Source organism: Typopeltis vanoorti, chromosome 9 (assembly GCF_054136105.1).
Source record: "Typopeltis vanoorti isolate ZY-2024b chromosome 9, IOZ_Tvanoo_1.0, whole genome shotgun sequence".
Taxonomy (NCBI): domain Eukaryota; kingdom Metazoa; phylum Arthropoda; class Arachnida; order Uropygi; family Thelyphonidae; genus Typopeltis; species Typopeltis vanoorti.
The window spans coordinates 57,045,878-57,069,861 of record NC_143557.1 but is presented as its reverse complement, the minus strand read 5'-3'; the positions used below and the strand labels follow the sequence as shown (position 1 = coordinate 57,069,861).

Sequence of the window (23,984 nt, the reverse complement as noted above, 5' to 3'; positions counted from 1 at the left end):
ACATTTGTCCTTATGATGAGGGCAATCACGCAGTATTGCCCCGAGAGTTTATTAGATGGAAAATTACAACACAGGTGATTATGAGAAACCAGCTTGGTGTAGTCCCACAGCATAAGAATCTGAAGGGTAAAGATATAAGTTTGGGAGCTAGTCAAGTAGTGTTTGAAGGAAGCAATATTGGACTATATACACAGAGTTTGGAGAATAAACCAGTTAGGAGTTAGACAGATGAATAGCATCATTGAGCAGAAGTTGCAGAATAACAAAAGTTGTGAAGGGTATATTAAGAAAAAAGTAATTAACAAACTCATGAGCAATAGGAGGAAGAAGCAAGAAGAGTGACTAGTATGGTAAGAAAGCCAAGCTAAAGAAAACCCCAAAGAGTTCTTTTACTATGTGGAAAGAGTAAGAGGAAGGACAACTAAGGAAGAATAGCATTAACAAGTGTTGAAGGTAGAGATAACAGAGAATGTGAGATAAGAGATTAACAAATACTTGGGATATTGATGAACCTTAATGCATATACAGCCATTGGATTAGGCATATCATTCAGTGTGTTACAAGAATATCCAAAGGAACTGGCAGCTCCACTGACCAAATTATTTGTTTTGCTCCAAGGGAGTGAAAAGTGGGCAAAACATATTCCATTACATCAGCGTTTCCCAAACTTTTCCTACGACAGAACACTTCACAAATTCTGAAATTCTCACAGAACACCTTGATTATTTTGTAATGCATGAATTAATAATTAATTGTTAATTTATCTGGTTTTTTATTACTAATTAATAATTAATTAAACATCAATTAAACATAAACATCATTAAATTAATTTGTGCTGATTTTTATTGACACATCCCATTCTGATCACCAAAAATTTATAATATTATTATATAAGTACTTACGAGTGAATGCAGACTTTCTCCTGTGTGTGCTGGTAGTTTTCTCCTACTTTTGTACATCCTGAAGATCACTTTGTAGGCTGGTGGTAGATGACTCATTATCTGTTGTGTCACAAACACCTTCAATAAGAGATTTCTTAATACCAAAATTAAACAAAGTCCCTTGCCTCTTATTCATATTAAAATTTAAATCTGCAGACCTATTACTTTTAAAAAATCACAGCACTACAGTTTCGAAACTTTTACCCAACAATACGAACTTGCGAAGAAAGTATTCAGTATTACTAGATTTGAGGACTGGATACAGACTACCTTGATCTTCAATTTTAGTGGAAACATTTTCTTTATACTTCCTTGCTGATTGGTCACTAACATTTGCAACACAGATGTTATTTCTTTCAGTTTTGAGAACAGAGGATACGCCGCTCATTGTTGTAATCGGCTTGCAGGCAATTTTTATGACCGGTCATAAACAGCGGTATTCCCTTTCCCAAATGTTGAAAGGTTTCAATGTGTGAAAATTAACGATAATTCATGAATATTTCCATGTTTAAAAATATGCCACTTGGTCACTGACATTTTCTACACAGATGTCATTTCCTTCAGTTTTGAGAACAGAGGATATGCCGCCCATTGTTATAATCTGCTTGCAGGCAATTTTTATGACCGGTCATAAACAGCGGTATTCCCTTTCCCAAATGTTGAAAGGTTTCGATGTGTGTGAAAATTAACGATAATTCGTGAATACTTCCACATTTAAAAATGCACGGCTTGGTCACTAACATTTGCTACACAGATGTTAACAGGTGTTCTGGATCTGAGCTTTTCGACATATTCATGAATATTATTCTCCTCAGAATATTTCTACTATAAAATATTTATTCATGAAAAATGCTTAGAAAACTAAAATGACAAATTCCAGGAGAATTTCTCATGGAACACAGTTTGGGAAATCCTGCATTACCTAAAGAAGGCTCCAAGACAGAGATTGCAAATTACAGACCAACTGGTATCATGGAAGTGATGGTTACGATATGGAAGAAATTGGTAAAAGGCAGATTTAGGAATCAATGAACAGGAATATGGTACTCGGTGGTGGTGGTGGTGGTGGTGTGTGTGTGTGTGTGTGTATGTACGGGGGGAAGATGGAAGCGTGGATTTTTAAAAGTTGGTTTCGTCTTAGTAATTTGCTCACTTTTTATAATAAAATGACACCGAGTTGAATAAAGGAAATGGCTACTCAGTGATGATGCTACTGGCTATTGCTTATGCTTTTGACATAAATTGGAACAAACAAGGTTGAATATGAAGTTGGTGATATACAGGGTGTCCCAAAATTCACGCAAGATTTAAATTTAACGTCATTTGTGCAGTAAAGTGTTGCCAATGAGAAAAAAAAAGACAGCATGACAGCTGGCAGTTCAGGGTTATTAAAAATGGAGCGCTACATGAAAGAACAACGCATTTTCATTGTTGAGCAATATTTTAAAAATAATGCTCATTTTTCGAACAACATCATCTTCAGCGATGAGGCTCATTTTCATCTCGATGGCTTTATTAATCGACAAAATTGTCGCATTTGGGGTTAAGAAAATCCACGAGTGATTGTTGAGAAACAAATGCATCCACAACATGTCACTGTTTGGTGCAGGTTTTGGACTAGAGGCATCATCAGTCCATTCTTCTTTGAAAATGCAGCTGGTAAGGCAATAACAGTTAATGGTGCTCGCTATCGCAACATGATAATCCAGTTTTCTGTGCCTAAATTGCAAGATATGGATGTGGACAACATATGGTTTCAACAAGACAGTGCCACATGCCACACAGCCCGAGAAACAATTCAATTACTGCACGAGTCATTTCCTGGTCGTGTAATTTCCCGTTTTGGTGATCAGAATTGGCCCAGATCAGTGGTTACCATTGTTGATATCAGAGCAGAGCATTTCCAAAACCAAAACTAATTTTCTTCAATATGCATAGAGAAATTTTAGACATATAAAGCAAGACATTACTGAAAAGGAGTGTGGAATAATGATATTTCATTGAAGTTTATGGAAGATTTTGACCTTTGGACAAAAGCTCATGTTGATAGCTATATATGATTGATCAATCTGTATGATATCATGCAGCATTTCATTTACTAGCAATGGAGAATGCTGAGAAAATAAAAGCTAAAGAGCTGAGAAGAAGGAAGGCATGGTTCAAGTATTCAGTATAGAATAATTGGATCCAGAATTTTCATTTATTTATTCTTATGGCAAAAGCAGCTACAGGTCAATGTCCAAACCAGAAAGCCAATCCAGGGCCTCATCTGTCACCTCGTGGATGTGCTGGAGGCCACCACTATGAAATTGGTGCCTTGGGCAGTCAATCACAATATGAATGATCATCTGGGCCACAGGGAAACAGTCACAATAAGGGTGGTCTGACAGTCTTCATTTATGCAGTAGGTAGCCACATCTACCCTGGTTAGTTATGATCCTGTTGATAGATGACCAAATCTTCCAGGAAGGGCAAAACCAGGCTGCAGAGCACAGGGATCTTCAACCAGTAAACCATTTGTTGGAAGATTGTTGGATCAGTGTTCTCTCCACATGTCAGGTGCTGATGGTAAGGCAGCTGAAGAAAATTCATCCATGGACCAGAAAGGGTTTCATAATTTTAGGCAAATACTAGGTGGAGATTTTATTTAAGAAGTACACTGACATACAGTCTGTTAATGACAAATGGTGTATGCCAATATTTCCAAGCCAGTTCATATAGGAATTGGTTCCATTAAAATAAAGGAACTGTTGATGATTCCTATAGTGATTGGAATAGAAGAAACTAATGTATTTCCTCTGTCATATAAGAACTTGTATTGGAATTTTTTAAAACATTTTGGAATGGAAGCAGAATTTTCTCTCTACTACTGGAAGGTAGAGTTGTTCTGTTTCTTCAATTAAATTCTTCTCTCATGGTGAAGGTGAAATCGATGGTTACTAACAGAAAAGGCAATTGGTTTAACTATCTGGTCTGTTTAGTTCTATAAGAACTGCTGAAAGGTTTCTAGTTATTTAAAGTGTAGTTTGATGGATTAGCGTGATGGAACAACTTGGTATACATATTTGTCATTATGAGTTTGCAAAACTTTTTAGTTAAACTCATTACATTTATCTCTAATTGTTTGTACAATTTAATTGAGAGAATGTGTTAGAGTGATTTAATATTTTAATTCTTGATCTAATGTCTTTGCACATCATGTTTATGATAACTACAAATAGTATTGATTTATTAAAATGTTTTTTTTTTTAATTTTATTACATTTGGAGTAATAACTGACTTCAACTATTATAGACAGTAATTATGTTTTCTTTGAATAAGTTAATATTTGAGTTTGAGATCAGTAATAGTGTTTTCACAGGAGACAAACTTTGTTGGATTTTTAGCAATTATGAGATAGATGATTGAATACAATAAGGAAACCATTAATTTCATCATATAAAAAACTTACAAATATATATATATATATATATATACATATAAAAGGAAATTAAATGACTTTATACCGAGAATGACAAATTCATTGTTAAGATACAACTAGTTTTGTTGAAATACAACTTCTTCAGGTATCATTGGTAAAGAGTAAAATAAAAATAACAGACACATGAAAAAATACATTAACAGATCTAGTATAAAACAAGTACATTTAAAAACAGGAATGCATGCTAGAGTTCCAACTGAAGTTGATTATGTGTGTGAGCTGGTATTAGTGTGCCATTATTGGACAGTGGCAATGTGCACATCAGAAATAAAAGATGGAACTTACATCTTTTGAGAAATACTAGCCTGTTAATGAATAATCCAATGGACCTGAGATTTTTCTGATAATCTTTGATAAGCAGATGTACTTCCTCGTCATCAGGAAAATTATTGATATTAATGTTCATTATTTACTCGGTAGAACTGTATATAAAAGATGTAAGTTCCATTCTATTATTCCCCGATTTCTTAATTTTAAAGAATCCATTACAACCGCCAGAGCTCAAAGAATTTTCCACAGAGCTAAACTAGAACTTTTATCGGAACGGATTTTTGATACAAAACATAGTCTAGCTGCTTATTTTTCTAAGAAGAACGCTCTTGAAGTCCGTTTATCTACTTCTCTAGACTCTTCATCTTGGCACAATTTAAAAGATTTCTGTGCTCTAAAAGCTTCTAATAGCCAGAACTCTAACAAAATTATTCTCGTCAGAAAATTCAATTTTCTAAAATGTATGCAGGATCGTCACACTTCCAATCTTAATTCTGCCTATTTAAAAAAAGTTGTTATTAATAATTCTTCCCATCCACTTTCAACGGCAGAAGAAAGTGTACTTGCTAAAGGTCTCAATTTTGTTATAGCTCCTACTTCAATACCTAAAGAACTATTCTTAACAAAGATAGATAAAGCTGCATCCCTATTACCAATCCAAGAAGCAAACCTTCTTCGTATGGAAGCTATTTTCATCATAAATCATGCAAGACCACCTTCTGATAACATTTCTCATTCTGAGAGATCAGCTTTTAAAAGTTTGAGATACAATAACGACATCATTGTTCTCCCTGCAGACAAAGGGAATGCTACTATGATCTTAAATAGATCAGATTATCATAACAAAATTTTAGAACTACTAAACGCTGACACTTACTCTGAACTAAATAGTGATCCTACTAAAGAACTGCACAATAGGACCAACAATTTACTGAAAGCCACCTTAGAGTTACCTAGAAACATCCGTCTTTCCCTTAGGTCGTTTCATCCTCTAATCCCTAGGTTATATGGATTCCCTAAGATCCATAAATTAAACTCTCCTCTTAGACCTATTGTTGAAGGCATAAACTCCCCTACTTACAACCTCTCAAAATACCTCGCATCCTTTTTAAAAAACCTTTGTGGTACTTCCTTTTCTCATGTAAAAAATTCTGCTGATTTTGTCTCAAAAATTAAAGACATCAAACTCAACACATCAGATTTAATGGCGAGTTTCGATATTGTTTCTCTCTTCACGAATGTCCCTACTCAAGAAGTTCTATACCTTCTCCAGAGGAAACTATCCAAGAAATTTTTCTCCTTACTTTCTCACTGTGTAAACTCAGGATACTTCAAATATGATAACAAGATTTATAAACAAAACTCAGGTTTAGCTATGGGTAGCCCACTCTCTCTGATTCTTGCTGACACATTTCTTAAAGATTTTGAAGAAAAAGCTATTAATTCCTCACCTCTTAAACCTAAAGTTTGGTATCGTTACATTGACGATGTATTTCTCATCTGGGAATACGGTATCAACAACCTCAACCTTTTTCTGGACCACCTCAACAAGTTTCATCAGAAAATCAACTTCACCTGTGAACTAGAATCCGACGAATGTCTTCCCTTTCTGGACTTAATACAGATACCTTCATGCTTCTTCCCATCACTACCCTCAGGGTTGAAATAATACCACAAAAGTTTGGTATTATTTCAACCCTGGCACATCGTGCCAATTTTTATTAACAGATAAAACAGAAATTGAATATGAACTCAATTTTCTTAAAAAGTTTTTCATTAACAATGGATTCTCTCTTAAAAAGATTAATAAATTTTTCTCTGTCCACCACTCAACTGCTCTTGAAGATTCTTCTCCACCAAGAGGTTTTATTTCGTTACCATAACATCAGCTCTCTCTCCCCAAAACTAGTAAAAATGCTTCAGAAATTCAACATTAGAACTTGCTTCACTACGTTCCCTAAACTTCGCTCCATACTAAGTAGACCTAAAATGAACCATCTTCCTACTCAGTATCCAGGAGTCTATAAAATTTTGTGTGATTGTGGCAAGCCATATTACGGCCAAACTTCTAAATCCATCCTTTTACGCATGGAGGAATATCAAAGAGACATTTCTTACAACAGAACCAGAGCCAGCACTCTCTCTAGCCACGTTCTCTTCTCCGTCAGCGCAGATGATGGCCGCCAACACATCGTTGATTGGCAAAAAACCTGTAATATCCATGTGTGCTATGATGAACTGGAAAGAAGAATAATTGAATCTAAAGAAATATCACTTGATTCATCTCATATTAATAACAGCCTTAGCTGTAATATTTCTGATGCGCACATTGCACTGTCCAATACTGGCGCACTAATACCAGCTCACGCACGTAATCAACTTCAGTTGGAACTCTAGTATGCATTCCTGTTTTTAAATGTACTTGTTTTATTACTAGATCTGTTAATGTATTTTTTCATGTGTCTGTTATTTTTATTTTACTCTTTACCAATGATACCTGAAGAAGTTGTATTTCAATGAAACTAGTTGTATCTTAACAATAAATTTGTCATTCTCGGTATAAAGTCATTTAATTTCCTTTTTTATATACAGTTCTACCGAGTAAATAATGAACATTAATATATATATATGTGTATGTATATATACACACACACACACACATACATATATTATACTGGGTAAATAGGCTGACACTATGGGCAAAAGATGGCAACTGCAGTTTAATGTGGCAAATGGTCACACACTTGGAGAAGAGATCACAAACAAGTTGCATAATACACTGATGGAAATGACTACAAGAAATTTCTTGGCCTACAGAAAATTGATGAGGTCAGATATTTGAGCATGATTATGGACAGGAGTTGAAGTTTAGAGGGCATATTGTAAAGTGTCTAAAACAGCTCATGAAATTATTTCGGATGTTGAAAAATATGCTGACAAAGCAGAGATAGGAAAATTATTCCTGTCCTGTCAGATGTCTTCTCCCTCCAGGAGATTGACTATCATGTGTCTCCACCATGTCCTATTCTGAGCCTCTCTGCTGCATTCCTCATATGAGAGATAGGTCCAGTCCTATATATATAGGAAAATTATTACTCCTCTTTATAAGGCCACATTTGGATTACTATACACAGATTGGATTCTCCTGGTTTCATCAGGGATGTTGGAAAAGATCCAGAGATAGGTGGCTACGTTCCTGACAAGTCTGTGGAATGCTTCCTATGAGAACTGATTGAAAGTTGTGATTGAAAGGGTGTGAATACTTCATTGGTGAATGAGTAAAAGAAGTACAATAGGTATTGTGTGATTAATGGTAAGTGTGGACCTCCCAAGATGACTGTTTGACTCTCTGGAGATAACTGAGAAAACAATAATAATAATTATCACGAATATGGAGATCATAACTGCTCCAGGACTAATTTACTCCACCAAGTGCACTAACAACCACTAGAACAAAGGACGGAATTAAACACAGGGACTTCAAGCTTTCTTATTGCTTGATATAAGGATTTGAGGCTTACTAGTAGTAATATTATCATATTATCAGTGATTGCTTCTTTGAATCAAAACAATCTGTATATAGCAGACTCTAAAATCCATGCTTCTTAGAGTATAAATTAAAAAACTTTAATTCACAAATAATTAGAGATTTCAATGACAAATTCAGTGACAGGAAATCAAATTACAAAATCCTTGAACTCTGGGTTCTTTGCCAGAGTTCAAGGATTAATTGAAGTTCAATTTCTTTTGTTCAAGCAGTAATCTACATTGACACAAATGGAGTATAATGTGAACATTATCTTTTCATTTTTAATTTTTGGGTTTATTCTAACTTTGATGTTATTTTCATTTTGTGTATGCATGTAATATGATTGCGACATACAAATTACTGAAGGGTTTTTACAAGATTAATTCAGAGGAAATTTTTCAGAACAGGTCTGGTGGTGGGAGAACTAGGGACCGTTCATGGAAACTAAGTAAAAGTGTAGTTAGCAAGGGGGGTTAGGACTAGGTATTTTGCTTGGAGAGTAGTGAATGAGTGGAACAGAATGCCAGAGTCTGCTGTGAGTGCTATGTCTGTGAATGAGTTCAAAGCAAAGTATGATAGATATTGCACAAATGTTGGATAGTTCTTGATATGATGTTTAGGGTTCCCTCGATGAGTCTAAGGACTCTTTGGAGTCTTCCATAATAATAATAATGATGATGTATATGTGTTATTTACTTATTTAATGCAACAGACTTCTCAGCAGCTTCCTTCATTCCATCCACCTCCATATGAAACATCATCAAGACCTTATACAATGGAAACCTTTTTATTTCTAGACATCAAGGTTTTTGCATCATTGCCATTATCTGATGTGATGACTTCACAACTCATGCAACGAGATCACTGAATTTCAGGTTTCTTGTTCACCACCATCCCAGATCTCTCTCATTTACTCTACTCCTTTAATTCTCCACTAACTGCATACTTTACATCCTAACATTGCTTATCAAAATTCAAAACCTTAAATTTGCAACATTGAACTTACAGTTCAATTTACCTGCCTATTCATACAATCTACTCAAGTCCTCCTGTAAGGTCATAACATCTGCTTCAACTCTACATTGCTCTACCCAATCTGCAAACAGTTGTATATCACCAGTTAAATCTATCCCAATATCATTAATATACAAACTGAACAACAATGCCCACAACACTACTAGTGACCCTCCTCCTTTGGGATACCTAACCCCCATGCACAACTTTCTGATACCTAAATTGGATAACTCACTAGTCTGTTATCTTATCCCATCTGTTTTTCAGTTTATTTAACAGCTTGTAGTGTGTCAGTCTATCAAAAGTTTTACAAATGCATAGCTGCATTTGTAGAGCAAATTTCCCTTGCTTTATTATTTGTTAAGGTTTTGATGACTCACAGTTCATGAGGATTGGTATGAAGTCAAATGGTATACATACTGGTACATATATCCTATGTATACTGAAAAGGTGGCTTGATGGCAGATGGATGAAGTGTCCAAAAATAATAGGGCTATTTTCCTCTAATTCAAGGTGAATTAGATGTATATGACACCAAAGACTATTTAAGGCAGCAGAGACACTGACAGATTAACTTAACCTCAGCAAAAATTATTAATATGGACAACTTAACTCAGCCAGGACTAGTAAGGAATTCAGAATCTTTTTGGCATCTCTGATTAGTGAAAATGTAGTAAAAAGGATGTCACGTTGATCTATCATTTTTCCCTTACTTCAGCCAATGTTATTTATCATTACATATGCTAATTTCTTGGATCTTTATATAGACTGCTGCTTTAAACAGATTAAATACATAGCATATCTTCATAACAAACTGTTTTAATCATGCTGCAAAAATCTTCTAATAAAAGATATCATATTTCATGAGCACTAAGAAAAGTATAATATCTCTTGTGAAACAATATACTAAGGCATGACATCACAATTTACAATAATACTGCAAACAGTCACTGTCATGATTAGAAATGGCACAAAAAAAAATCATTTCCTCAGTGCTCTTGAAGACCAAACAGACATAAACCACTAAACCGATTCTTTAATAGCTATACAATATTCCATGCATAACGAAACTGAGACCCTATGTAAGCATATTAAACAATTATTTCAATAGCCTTTACTACAGCAAATATATAACCACATAATCACAAAGATTCATAACTGCAATCTTATATCAAAACTGGAACATACTTAAGACCAGTCATCAAGAACTCATACACATCTTGCAAGGCAAATGAAATAATGATTTTCAAAAAACTCAAATCAACTACCAGATTAATTTGCAATAATTCTAGGTTCGTGCAAGCTATAGGTAAATAACCATATATTCGAAATAACTATAGGTTCTTTGGCCATTAATAACTGCCATCTTAATTTCTATTGTTTAATAAGACACTACCTCCACTGACCCAAAGGATATATAATATCACATTAACTTAAGTTTAAAGGGAGATGGTAAATCCCGTTTTATTTTTAGCTGGGTACGAAACTCGGATCGAAACCCATCGAATCCATAAAGTTTCATGCCGAAAAAACTATCGCCAAGCCCAAGTGTAAGTGATCACTTCAGTAGTACAACACCAGAGCAACTCCATGCAAAGGTGGAGTAAGCTCCATCACTAACCTTAATATTCTCTCATAATGTAAAACACAGCTCCTAAGAGATGTATATATACTATTTTACATTATGAGAAGAGGTCACTACCCAGACCGGTTTCAACCTTTTTTGAGGTCTCATCAGTGAGTAGGTAGACCCAGAACATCAAGGTTTTAAGTGTAATATTGGCGAGCCCAAGTGTAAGTGATCACTTACACTTGGGCTCGGTGATAGTTTTTTCGGCAAGAAACTCTATGGATTCGATGGATTTCGATCCGAGTTTCATACCCAGCTATAAAATAAAACAGGATTTACCATCTCCCTTTAAACTTAACTTATGTCGCCGGTAAATTAGCCTTTTGGCTTATTATATCACATTAACTTATTACTATGTTTAAAGTGACTATCACAATACACTGGGTAAAAGAAGCAAGTACTTTAATACCAATATTTTGTCTCCAGTTACTGAGGCATTCTAAAGGTTACATCAATTTCAATGTGCATATAAGCAAACAGTGCAGAAACAAAATAAGAGTAATATTCAAACTAGCATCCTGATGTCCTCTGTGTATAGTCAAGGATGGTCAGTTTCTGTTATTATTGGCAGCAAATGTCAGTCTCAGGAATTTATGCAGAATTATAAGGCAGTGACTATCACAGACTCAGACACCAACTTGGAATCTACAATGGATAAAAAAATGTGAAAGAAAGGTCAAGTAGTGCATGGAAGATACTTAAGAAAAACTTGTTGACAGCAATTGGGAAATTGTATATCTCGAGGAAAGAAGATCAAGTGATCTGGAGTCACACAGATAACTAGAGAATTTAAATAGGAATTGCAGATAGAAAGAGATTATGGGAGACATATAAAGTGAAAGAGGTGGAGAACAGCTGCATGAAAAGTATAAGGAATATAAGGCACAGGCTAGGAAGGTGACTAGTATAATAAGGAGAGGAAAATTAGAATTAGAAAAGAGGAGATGAAGACTAGCACTGTAACCCAGAGAGAATCCCAATGAGTGTTTTTTTCTTTTCTTTTGCTATGTTGCTTGTAGGAGGAAAAATGTTTGTGAAAAGAATAACCTCGCTGGGTGGAGATAGGACTCAGGTGACTAAGGTAGATGACACAGCTGAGCTATTAAATAATCACTTTATTAGAGTTATTCTTAGATAAAACAGCTTTATTCTTAGAAGAACAAGAAGGAGAACTAGATGGAATTTTGCCACATGTTTTAAGGGAATGTGCTGTGGAATGACCATGTCTTTAGTTGTTTACATTTTACAGTTGCACGTTGCCTAAGGGTGGTTGTAAAATGGAGGTACCAAACTATACACCTGTTTATATTTTTATACAGGTGTATAGTTTTTACATAATAAACAGGTGTATACTGTTTATTTCTTCTGAGTTTGTTAAGATTTTGGACAAATTGGTAAGAACACATACAGAGATTGGGCAGGTGAGGACAATATTATTTATGTAGGCCAACAGTGTAACAAGTGTGGAGGATGAGGATAAGGCATACGCCGTCTTGAAAATATTACAGGAGGCCCTGGGTTACGGACAACACAACTTATGGCATTCCGTACTTACAAACGGGCTCCCCATAAAGATAATTAATAATTAAATAATTAAATTAATAATTTGGGAATTAGTTTCTTTCGTGCATGTAAACAAACCCGCACTTTGCAACATTATTAAAGCAGCTCTTCCTGTTATTTGGAAGTCAAATTTAAGGACCTGGGTCACACTTGCCATATCTAAAGATTGGTTCTTGAACTGTTTTATTCCTGCTCTGGAATGTTATTGTTCGTAAAAGAAAATTCCTTTAAAATTCTGCTTGTGCTGGACAATGCTCCTGGACATCCAACATCTTTAGATGACCTTCATCCTAATGTAAAGGTGGTCGTATTTTTACCACCCAACACTTCATTGTTACTATAGCCAATAGACCAGGGAGCCATTTCTGCTTATTGCTTACGGCATACTTTCCCGCAAGCTGTCAGGGCTACGGAAGATGATGTGATGACTGTGAGAGAGTTCCGGAATAATTATAGCATCCATCAAAAACATTGCTGATTCTTGGGAGGAAGTGAAACAATCAACAATTAAAGGGGTGTGGAACAAACTGTGCCCTCAATTCTGTGATTTTCGTGGCTTCACAGAAGAAGACATAGCCAAACCCAGAAAAGCTGTGGTGGATAGTGGCAATTGGACATCAAACCAAAATGATGTCACTGACTTACTAGAGTCCCATTCACAAGAATTAACCAATGAAGGACCTTATTGAGATAGAGAAGCAGCTGATAGAAACACAAGAACACGAAGGTCCAGAGCCAAAAAAGTCGATGACAAAAGAATTAGCTGAAGCTTTTTTGTCTAATTGAAGTAGGATTTGCTAAGCTTGAGGAGCAAGATCCTAACAGTGAGTGGTTTACAAATATTTACCATGCAGTTAGTGAGAACATTAACTGCTACAAGACCATTTATGATTTAAAAAAAACAGAATAAGGCTGTGCAAACAACTCTAGATACCTTTTTTTCAAGAAATCGACTTCAGTGATAAACTCCTCCTCCTCCTCCAGTAATAGAATCAAATCTTGATTCTCCAGCACCCACTTCATCCTTTCCAACACCATCTCCATCATCATCTTCCAATTAATGTAAGCCTACCTTCTTGCTTAAAAAAATGCCTCTTCCAGTAAGCAAGACATTGATGTAACCTTTAATATTCTTTTTTGAAATTTCTCCAATCTCCAATCCAAACCTTTTGTAAGAGTTTGTTTTTATGTTCTGTTTGAATTAAAAGAAAGAGCACAATAGTTTCTGTAACTTATTATTACAGTACAGGGTATTATTATTATTACTATTACTATATATGTCAGATTTGTATGTAACTCAGATCTATTCATCAAAGATCTGAGTTACATACAAATCTGACTTAAAGACATTCTCAGGAACATATCTCATTTGTAACCTGGAGACTGCCTGTATTTATACAGGCCAACAGAGTAACAAGAGCAGTGGATGAGGATAAGGTATATGCTGTCTTTTTTTTTTTTTTTTTTGCAAAGTCGTTTGACAAAGTGCCATATGACAAATATTGGTATTTTAAGTTGCATATGGGTTTGGATAATAGGTAAGCAGAGGTAAGTGGCTTTCTGACAGATTATTATAAAGTTGTATATGTGGAGCAGTAATGGGAGGGGGGGGGGAAGGAAGGTCATGAGTGGAGTTTCACAGAGTTCAGTACTGGGATCATTACTATTCAATTTTTTGTTAATGTTATTGTCACAGGACTACAGGAAGATGTTCAGTTGTTTGCAGATAATATGAAACTTGAGAGAGTTATTAGTAATAACACTGATGTTCTGGCTCTTCAAGAGGATTTGAATAAGCAAGACAAGTGGGCAAATATGTGAGGAGAGCAGTTTAATGCAACTAAATATAATCAAGTTCACTCTGGAAAAAGAGGAAAACAACAGCCTCCCTTTCCTAAACATACTAGTCATCCGCCAGCCTGATGGAACCTTGGTTTTCTCAGTTTATAGAAAACCCACCCATACAGGCAGATACATTCACCAACAATCCCATCACCCCTCCCCCTCACAACAACATGGAGTGGTGAAAACACTATACAACACGGCTAAACTAATCTGTTCTAACGACAAGACCCTAAACACTGAACTAAATCACATCCTCAACACTTTCTCAGCCAATGGCTACCCCTCCAAAAAAAATCCAAAAAATATTGAAACCAACAAACCACAACCACCCCTCCACAACAAGGATTACTCTAAATCCATCACCATTCCCTACATCCGAGGCACCTCAGAAAAAATTACCAAAATCTTAAAAAAACATGACTTGGCCTCCTGTTACAGACCATACAGAAAATTGGCATCCCTTATCCACTCCACTAAAGACCAACCACTTCCCCTAGATCTACCTGGTGTATACCAGGTCCCTTGCAGCTGTAAACTGTCTTACTTTGGCCAAACAGGCAGGACAGCGAATATCAAAATTTCGGAACACAAGGACTGCATCCGTTTTCACAAGTACAGCCACTCTGGTCTTGCAGACCATGCTCTGGATACACACCACAGAATACGGTGGAAGAAAGCTACAATAATACACCGTAGTAAGTTCAAATTCGAAAGACTATTCATGGAATCAGCCTCAGCCCTAAGAAACTCTCCAAACCTCAACAAATTTGGTTGTATGAGACTGTCCCAAATTTGGGAGGCTTACATCAGCAGACCTTCAGCCCAACGGCCAAGAACACCTACTTAGCCTGCTAGAGGGCACCATCAGGACTTTTAGGAGAACAATAGCTTCATCACTTCATTCTCAGTTACTGTGTTGCAGTAAGTTCCTTTTGAAGATAGCAACGTGACGTTGCTGAAATATCGGAAATATTTATTAAAGTGTAATTTAATTTATATTCTTATCTACGTTGTCAATTCCTTAAGTGATTTAGTAATGCATAACCAACATATAAGCCTGTCTACGAGAATTAAATGTAATGTTTTGAAATTTGGGATCAACAGATAGGATGCTTCATACTCACTTGGTGGAGTTACACTAGAAGAGGTAGAGGAAGCAAAGGATCTTTGGGTGATTGCAAATAGAAATTTGAAGTTCAGAGAGCATACTGCAAAGGCTGTGAAGACAACTCAGAGAATTGCTGCAATATTGAGGAGGACACTGACAACAAGAGTTAAAAGGGTGGTGGTCCCATTATACAGAGCTTTGATCAGACCACATCTGGACCTCTGTGTTCAGATATAGTCACTGGGATTTGAAGGGGATGAAATAATCAGAGGGTGTAGAGACAGATATAATGAAATTATATCACGACTATAAAATGTCAATGACAGATATTTAAGATGTTGAAAGGTTATTATATATTAGATACTTGGAAGTTGCAAAGAAAGAAGTGGTGAGTAAGAAGTACATTTTATACATGGAGAGTGGTAGGAGCATAGAATGCACTGCATAAGAGAGTGCTAAAAGTGAAAACAGTGAACAATGTTAAGGAGCAGTATAACAGACTTTGTGATGTCTGGCACTGACTTCTCATGATGAGGCTTATGACTTCGATGTGGATTAGGAAAATAATAACACAATCATTTAACAAGAGATTAGACTTGTAAGAGATGATGTACATCATTTAAGTTTGTGTTATGCAAATTTTAATTTTTGAATCTGAGAGCAAGGTTAGAAATACGATAGCTGATCAAAGAATAGCAGCTACAGATATAAAAATTCTGAGAAAAATTAGGGTGGTGAATATATGACATCAACCAATAGCAGAATTATATTAAAAATGAATATATTAGGAAGAAATTTGGCATCGTTAGAATTTCAAGAATGTGTCAGCAGAGCTAATCTAAACGGTATGGTCAGATAAACAGAATGGGATAGGAGAGGTTATCAAAACAGGTGCCAGAATGGGAGTAAAAAAGACCCAGAGCAAGACCAAGTTCAAGGTGGATTAATGCAGAGAGAAGTTCCTTAGTTTACTTAGGTGGAGTCTCCTTCATGACTAACAAACTAATTCGAAAGAAAAGTGTAAGGAGGAAGTTTGTAATGATCATAGTATCCTGTACATTCCTCGAGACATATCAGAAATTTGATGATGATAATATCTAAATAACAAAAATACATATAATTTATCTATTTTTCTTCAATATCTTACATTATTTATCATTAATTATTTAAAAATTAACCAGCAATCTTAACATTTAAAAGTTTAACAAGTTTAAAATTCTTCATTATTAATTTTGCTAGAAAATGTGGAACATTTGTAAAAATATATCTGTTGAAGCCAAATATTTTTATAATGCCTTTTTTACAGTAATTTGCCTTTATATCCTAAACTTTAGAACATAAACACCTCATCTGCAAAGTTCAATATTTTCAATAATTTAAACTATTACTTAGATTCCTATATAGGAATATGAGTAACAGTTAAGATGAAATTGTTGCAATTTGGAAATTTGAACAATTTCCAAACCCGAGTTTTAAAGATTTAAAAAAAGTTTTAAGGAGACTTTACCTTCATGCTTGCTACTTGCAACACAGCAGGTGATGTCCGCTGTTGACTAATAGGTTTGTCAACTTCCATAACATAGTGTAGAACACGACTCCAACTAGAACAAATTAAAAATAACACATTCAATAAATGTAACAATATTATTATTACTGTTATGAGACTCTAGTCCTAGGACTCATTGTAGGTCTACACTGACCATTATTTATATAATGCCCTATGGTACTTCCTTTAATCAATTCACCGATAAAGCATATTCACTTATCTCTCTGGCAATCACCTCTCCAAGCTAAAATCTAGTCATACTCAATTTCTAGAGGTGGGGCCCTTTGTTCTTTCCCCTCCTGCCATGAATTGAAAATTTCTTCTGCTATATTTTATTTTTCCTATAAAATCTACATTTTATCATTACTGTTTACCCCCTCCCCCAACAAAAGCTAAGTTACCAAAGGTGAGCACAGTAGTACAGATGTAGCCATATCAAAACTTTATAATGATAGACAATAACTTCATCATCAATTTCCTGATATGTATCCTAAAGGGATGTTCAGGTTACTATGACAGAACTACATAATAATGAACGTGTATTTTCTTGATCACAGAACTAATATAAATAACTATTTGGGAACATTGATCAAGTGTAAACAGATAAGTATTTTAATACTGACTAGTTTCACCAAACTTAAATTGTTGGCATCGTCAGGTACAAGCACTGAGGTTAAAACATATCACAAAATAGATCTTAACTGTAAATTCTAAAAATTATAGTTACAAACTAAAATAGCATTGAACGTGAATAATACACATATCGCGTGTACATGATTTACTAGTTGTTGCTAAGGAACGTTCTATAGTTAGCATTAAAGTTCATTTCTTGTGTGTTTTCAGAGATCTAATTAGGGTTTTTCCATATCTCTGGAAGTATTAAACCTTGGTTCCTGTTAAGGTTATCTGTAGTGCGTGCGACTGTAGCTACTTCTTTAAACATTCGAGAGTGGTAGTCTTTTTCTATGTAAGTGATACAACTTTTTTCCCACTCAATGATATGGTTTGTTATGGAGAAATGTGATGACAGGCCTGATATGTCTTGTCTGTTATTTTTAACATAACCGATGTGTTCCTTCTGTCTAATCTCGAGGCTTCTCAAAGTCTGGCCGATGTAACTTGAACCACACGAGCATGGAATATTGTAGACTCCAGCATACTTATAAAAAGGATGGGTATCTTTTGGAGCGTAGTAGTTTACGAATTGTTTCTATAGGTTTGAATGTCACTCTTATTTTGTGTGGTTTGAGGAGATTAGCGAGCTTGTTAGAGATACTGCTCACATACGGAATGGCGATTGTTGTAATATATTGAGCGTCTTCTCGTTCTTTTTGTGGTGGCTCAGAGAAAAGGATTTTGTTGACGAGTCTTCGTGGGTAGCCATTCAAGGCGAGGTTATTAGATATCAATGTTAATTCATCTTGAAGGTCCTTTTCATCTGTTGTAATGCGGACAGCTCTTTTCTTTAGTATGTGTACTAGCTTGTGAGAAATGTGGTGTGAGGAACAGAAATGTAGATAACGTCCTGTATTCGTAGGCTTCCTGTAGACTGATAGGTTCATAAGGCCATTAACTTGCTTCTTAATTAAGATGTCTAAGAACGGTAGTTGTTTGTTCTTTTCAAGTTCTAGAGTAAATTTAATAGAATGGTGAAAGGAGTTGATTTTATTGAGAAAATCAATTAAGTCCATCAATAATTTGGTGGAGATATGTAGATGATATCTTCATTGTATGGAACCACAACAAAGATGACTTAATTGATTTTCTCAATAAAATCAAGTCCTTTCACCATTCTATTAAATTTACTCTAGAACTTGAAAAAGACAAACAACTACCGTTCTTAGACATCTTAATTAGGAAGCAAGTTAACATTTTATCATATTAATCGATATAATCATATCGATTAATATGATTTTGCCATTAATGCCATCGGTTCACTCCCCTAATTTTTCTTCAGAATCCTCATATCTGTGGTCTCTAGTCTTTGATTAAGTGCTTTATTTCTAACCCAACTCTCAGATCCATAACTTAAAACTGGTTTAAACACTGCCTTGTATACTGCTTGTTTGGTGTTTTGGCTAATTTCTCTCTTGTTCCACATAAATTTATTCAGCTGGCTACCCACTATACCAGCTTTACTTATTCTGTTGTCTATTTCCATATTTAACATGCCATCTTCACTAAAAACTGTGCCTAAATCTCTGAAATATTGCACTAGTTCTATGGGATCTCCATTCAGAATACAGCTGAAGTTTTCTATGCTCCTGCCTATTTTTTGTTGTTTTGGTCTTTTTTATGGCTGATTTTCATGCCAAATTTGTCATGTCAAATTTGTCAGGGAATCTTGCAGACTTGTACTGGATTTATTCAGAAGTATAACATCATCTGCATAAGTAAAGAGCTAAGATTAACATCGCCAATTTTGATATCATATTTAATATCACTTTCTTTCTTAATGTGATCCATATAGATAATGAATAACAAACAGTGGAGATAATATGCACCCTCGTCATACACCTGATTTTATCTCAAACCATCTTCCTGTATCTCCTTCAATCTAACTGCTGAATTGCAGCTTAAATAGGGACTATGTATTACTCAATATAATGTCCCATTTATATTATAACTGTAGCTTTTTGAAGAGCTTTCCTCTTGGCACCTTGTCACATGGCTTTTCCAGATCAACAAAACTTAAATACAAATCCTTGCTATATTCCCAAGACTTTTATTTACTAGTAACCTCCCCAGCTTAGTATTTTCAGCAAACAACTGGATATATTCTTGTCAATTATTCCTAATTAATGATAATGATAGTCAAAGTTAAAAATAAAACAGAAGTTAAACAGCAGTAGTCTAAGCACAGACCTGGGTAACATGACCACTGGTCACCTGTATCTTCCTAGACTTATCTCTACTATATACTACTCACTAATGCCTATCTATCAGTCGGCCTCTTATGTAACCACTTAATATCCCAAGTGAAAAGACCAGTAATTCCTTCCAGGTCTTTTACCTGGAATTACTGGGTAAGATGTAAATTTTGTCTGAAAAAGGAACACATGCTTTTAAATAGTGAGTTAATCAGTCACATATGGAGATAGAAGAGCTCCCCCCCCCCTCCTACCACACACAGAAGAAATAGGCAAATATGCGGAAAACATGAGAATTTATGATATGACCCAAATTTGTTGATAGAAAATAACAGTAAAGAAATAAAGCAATAAAGGTATATATAAAAAAAAAACAACGAGAAAAGCAAATGGATTACATGGCATAAATACAGAACTTTGGCAATGTGGTAGACAAGAACAGAGAGAACAAGCAGTCACCAGTGAAAGTAGTGGTTAGCAAGGTTATGTAGTACTAGATTTTTTTTTGCTTGGAGGATTCTGAATGGGTGGAATGGGTTACCAGAGCTGGTTGTGAGTGCTTCATTAGTGAATGAATTTAAGGAGAGGTATGATAGGTATTGTGCAAGTAATGGATCTCCCACAATGAGTCTTCTAACTCCATGGAGATACATATTATATATATCTTCTTCTTTTAGTACCTCCTCTTTCACAAGATCATCCCACTATCTCTTTCTTGGTCTTCCTCTATTTCCCTTTGGTACCAAGTTCTTTATTTTTATTGCCCATCTGTAATCCTGCATTCTTTCTATATAATTGTGTGATTCTTCTTTCCATTTTTGGTATGATCCAAAAATGGATTGGCTGTATTTTACAATTTTCTCTGATTTGTGAGTTCTGAATTTTGTTTAGCATTGTTACATTTTCAATTTTTCTTAATGTTTTCATCTCCATAGTTTCATTGATTTGTCAAAATTTTTTTAGTTGCTGCACATATCAGTACTGGTCTGATTACTCCTTTATAGATTATTAGTTTTGTTTCTTTACTTATGTTCTTATTCTTCCTGATGAGGCTGTTGAGACATCCAAATATTCTACAAGCTTTTAATGCTTTTTCTTGTACTTCATATTGTGTGATGCCATAACTGTTTATTTCTATTCCTAAATATTTAATTTTACTAACTTGTTCGATATTCTTCCTTTAATTTCTAATTCGCATCTTATGGATTCCTTGGTGCAGCTGTCACTTTTTAGTTTTGTTTGTTGATATCTTCATATTTTTCTTTTCTGCTGCATCACTGAATGTATTTATTAATTTTTGTAAGTCATCTTCATTTTCTGGTGTTAAGATTACATCATCAGAATATCCAGTTATTCTTAGTTTCATCATCAATTTCCTGATATCTACCCTTAAGGTGTTCAGGTTACTATGACAGCACTACATGATTAAGTTTTACTCTAATATTGTTATATCTAACATTTGGTGCTTCCAAGGCACTTTTGACTGAATAATTTCACATAGACCTTGGTCTTCCTCTGGGTCTCTTTCCTGCCATCTTAGCATAAAACATTTGTTTTGCTTACCCATTCTATTTAAGTGGCCATACCACCTTATATTAGCTCTGCTGACACATTCTCACATGCTAAAAATCTCAAGTTCCTTTCTAATATCTTCATTTTTAATATAATCCTGCCACTGTTTCACTTCTCTAATTTTTTTTTTTCCCAGAACCCTCATATCTGTAGTCTCTATTCTTTGATCAAGTGCTTTATTTCCAACCCAACCCAACTCTCAGATCCATAACTTAAAACTGGTTTGAACACTGTCTTGTATACTGCTAGTTTGGTGTTTTGGCTAAGTTCTCTCTTATTCCGTATAAATTTATTCAACTGGCTACCCATCATACCAGCTTTGCTTATTCTGTTGTCTATTTCCAGATTTAACTTGCCATCTTCACAAATTGTGCCTAAATAGCAGAAATATTTTACTTGTTCTATAAGATCTCCTTTCAACTGTTATTCAATTCTGTTAGAGAATCATGGAGATTTGCACTCAATGTGTTTAGAAGTACATCATCTGCATAAAGCAAAGAACTAAGTTTGACATATCCAATTCTAATATCAGACTAAATACAACTTTCTTTTATTTGATCCATATAGATAATGAATAAGAGTGGAAATGTACATCCTTATCTTATCACTGATTTTACATCAAACCATCTTCCTGTATTTCTTTCCCACAATTCTAACTGCTAACTGACAATTTAAATACAGACTGTATTTAAATTCATATTGCAAATTTGTATTTAAATTTATAACTATTTAAATTACTATTGCAAACTTGTGTAAATACAAATCCTTGTCATATTCCCATTATTTCTCAGTTATTTTTCGTAAGGTGAAAATCTATTCTTGAAAACCTCCATTTGGCCTGAACTCAGCTTGTTTTCCAAATTTCTCTAAAACAATTTATTTTCAAACACTTTTCAAATACATAAATCTTACCTGTAACACATAGTAGAGCAATTCCTCTTTAATTCAAATTCATTCCCTTTTCTATTGATGGAAACTATGAAAGCTCTGCTCCAACTGTACAGAATTTGACCCTCTGAATTATGCAGTGTGGCCATTGCAAAACTTTTATACCTCCATATTTAAGCACTTCTGGTTGAATATCATTTATCTCAAGTATTGATACATGCTCCTGTCTACACTGCATTTGAAAATTTTCTACTATTGTAATAAAGTAATTACTCCAGACATCTAGAATATCCTTAACTTTGGTTTTCATGTCACTTTTATCATCTATGATTCCTTTTACAGTATTTTTTCCTACATTTCTAAGCTTCTGCAATAGTCTGCAGGACATTTTGCCACATTCCTGATATTTATTTTCTATATTCTTACCAAAGTCTTTCATGAGTTTAGTTTAGTTTTTACACATAACTTAGCTCTCTCTTGCATTTTTCTCTGTATTCTTTTAGGACATCTACCAACTTATTTGATAGGAATTTTCAGTATGCTTTCTTCTTGTCCAGGACTGCTTCTTTAACATCTTGTGTCCATCATGGTGTTCTTAATTTTGCTATCCTTGTAGACAACTTGACCATATATCTCCCTAGCTGAATCAATCAATGTTTTCTTCACAGTTTGCCACCAAGACTGCAAGATTTGGTTCTTGTTTTCAAACTGTTTTATTTTTTCCTCAACAATATTTGTATGCTTGAGTCTACAGTTTACCCGTAAAAGGTGCTGAACATTAATTCTTTTTTAAAACTTTCTTACATATTGTTCTTTTCAATGTGATATTAATTTTTATCCTACATAGAACTAAGTGATAGTCACTTTCTATTTCAAATCTTCCGTACACTCTTCTATTTTGAACTAGCATGAAGATATCATCACTGTCAACAATGACATAGTAAATGAGTCTCTTCTCATTTTTGTGTCTTCTGTCCATGTGATTTTGTGCACGTCTTTATGTTGGAAGATGGTATTAGTATTGACTAGTCCAGATCCTAAGAAGAAATCTAGCAGATACTTACCATTATTTTTAGCTTTACCCTTTTCTCCAAGTTTTCTAAAAATGTTCCTATATCCCTGGTGGGATTTATTTTTTTCTCTGCTGTTTAGATCTCCAACAAGGACAATTTTTTCCATTTTCTTTATGTCAGTTGTCTACTCTAATGACTCAAAAAATTTTCCACTTCTTTAGGAGAACCTTCTATGGGACCATAGCCACAATAAGTTTCATTGTCCATTTCCTCATTTTCCAGTTTGCCCATATAACTCTACTTGAAAAACTGCTTCCCAGTTAAAAAGTTTATTTTCAAGTTTGGTGTTGAATGCTATCACTACTCCTTCCTTTTCCTGACTGTTATTGCCCGAATATAACATTCTATACAGGCTACTTACCAGTTCTTTACCTGTTTGTATTGTCCCCTGTGATCACCATAATTGTTGTCAACTACAACCAGCACGAACAGAGCTAAATCTGTAATCATTAGAGTTAAAAGAAAATGAAACTGAAATTACTACTAAAGAAAAAATAATAATAAATAAAATAAAAATAATTATCATTATTATTACACTCCCAACAGAGTCAGCTGACTCACTGTGGGAGGTTCATTCAACTGACAACAAATCTATCATCCTGAATCTTAAAATCCTTAACACTCCCAGTATTGATAACATATTTTGACAATTCA

The 23,984-nt window shown here is 34.7% G+C and overlaps 1 protein-coding gene across 1 annotated transcript in view; it reads right to left on the bottom strand.

Moving 5' to 3' along the window:
- Exo70 (exocyst complex component 7) overlaps positions 1–23,984 on the bottom strand; it is a 324,025-nt gene that overhangs the window by 19,723 nt on the left and 280,318 nt on the right. Inside the window, exon 19 of the mRNA XM_090398081.1 lies at positions 16,889–16,982. Coding sequence (XP_090254207.1) covers positions 16,889–16,982 — 94 coding nt within the window. The remainder of the gene's footprint in view (positions 1–16,888; positions 16,983–23,984) is intronic.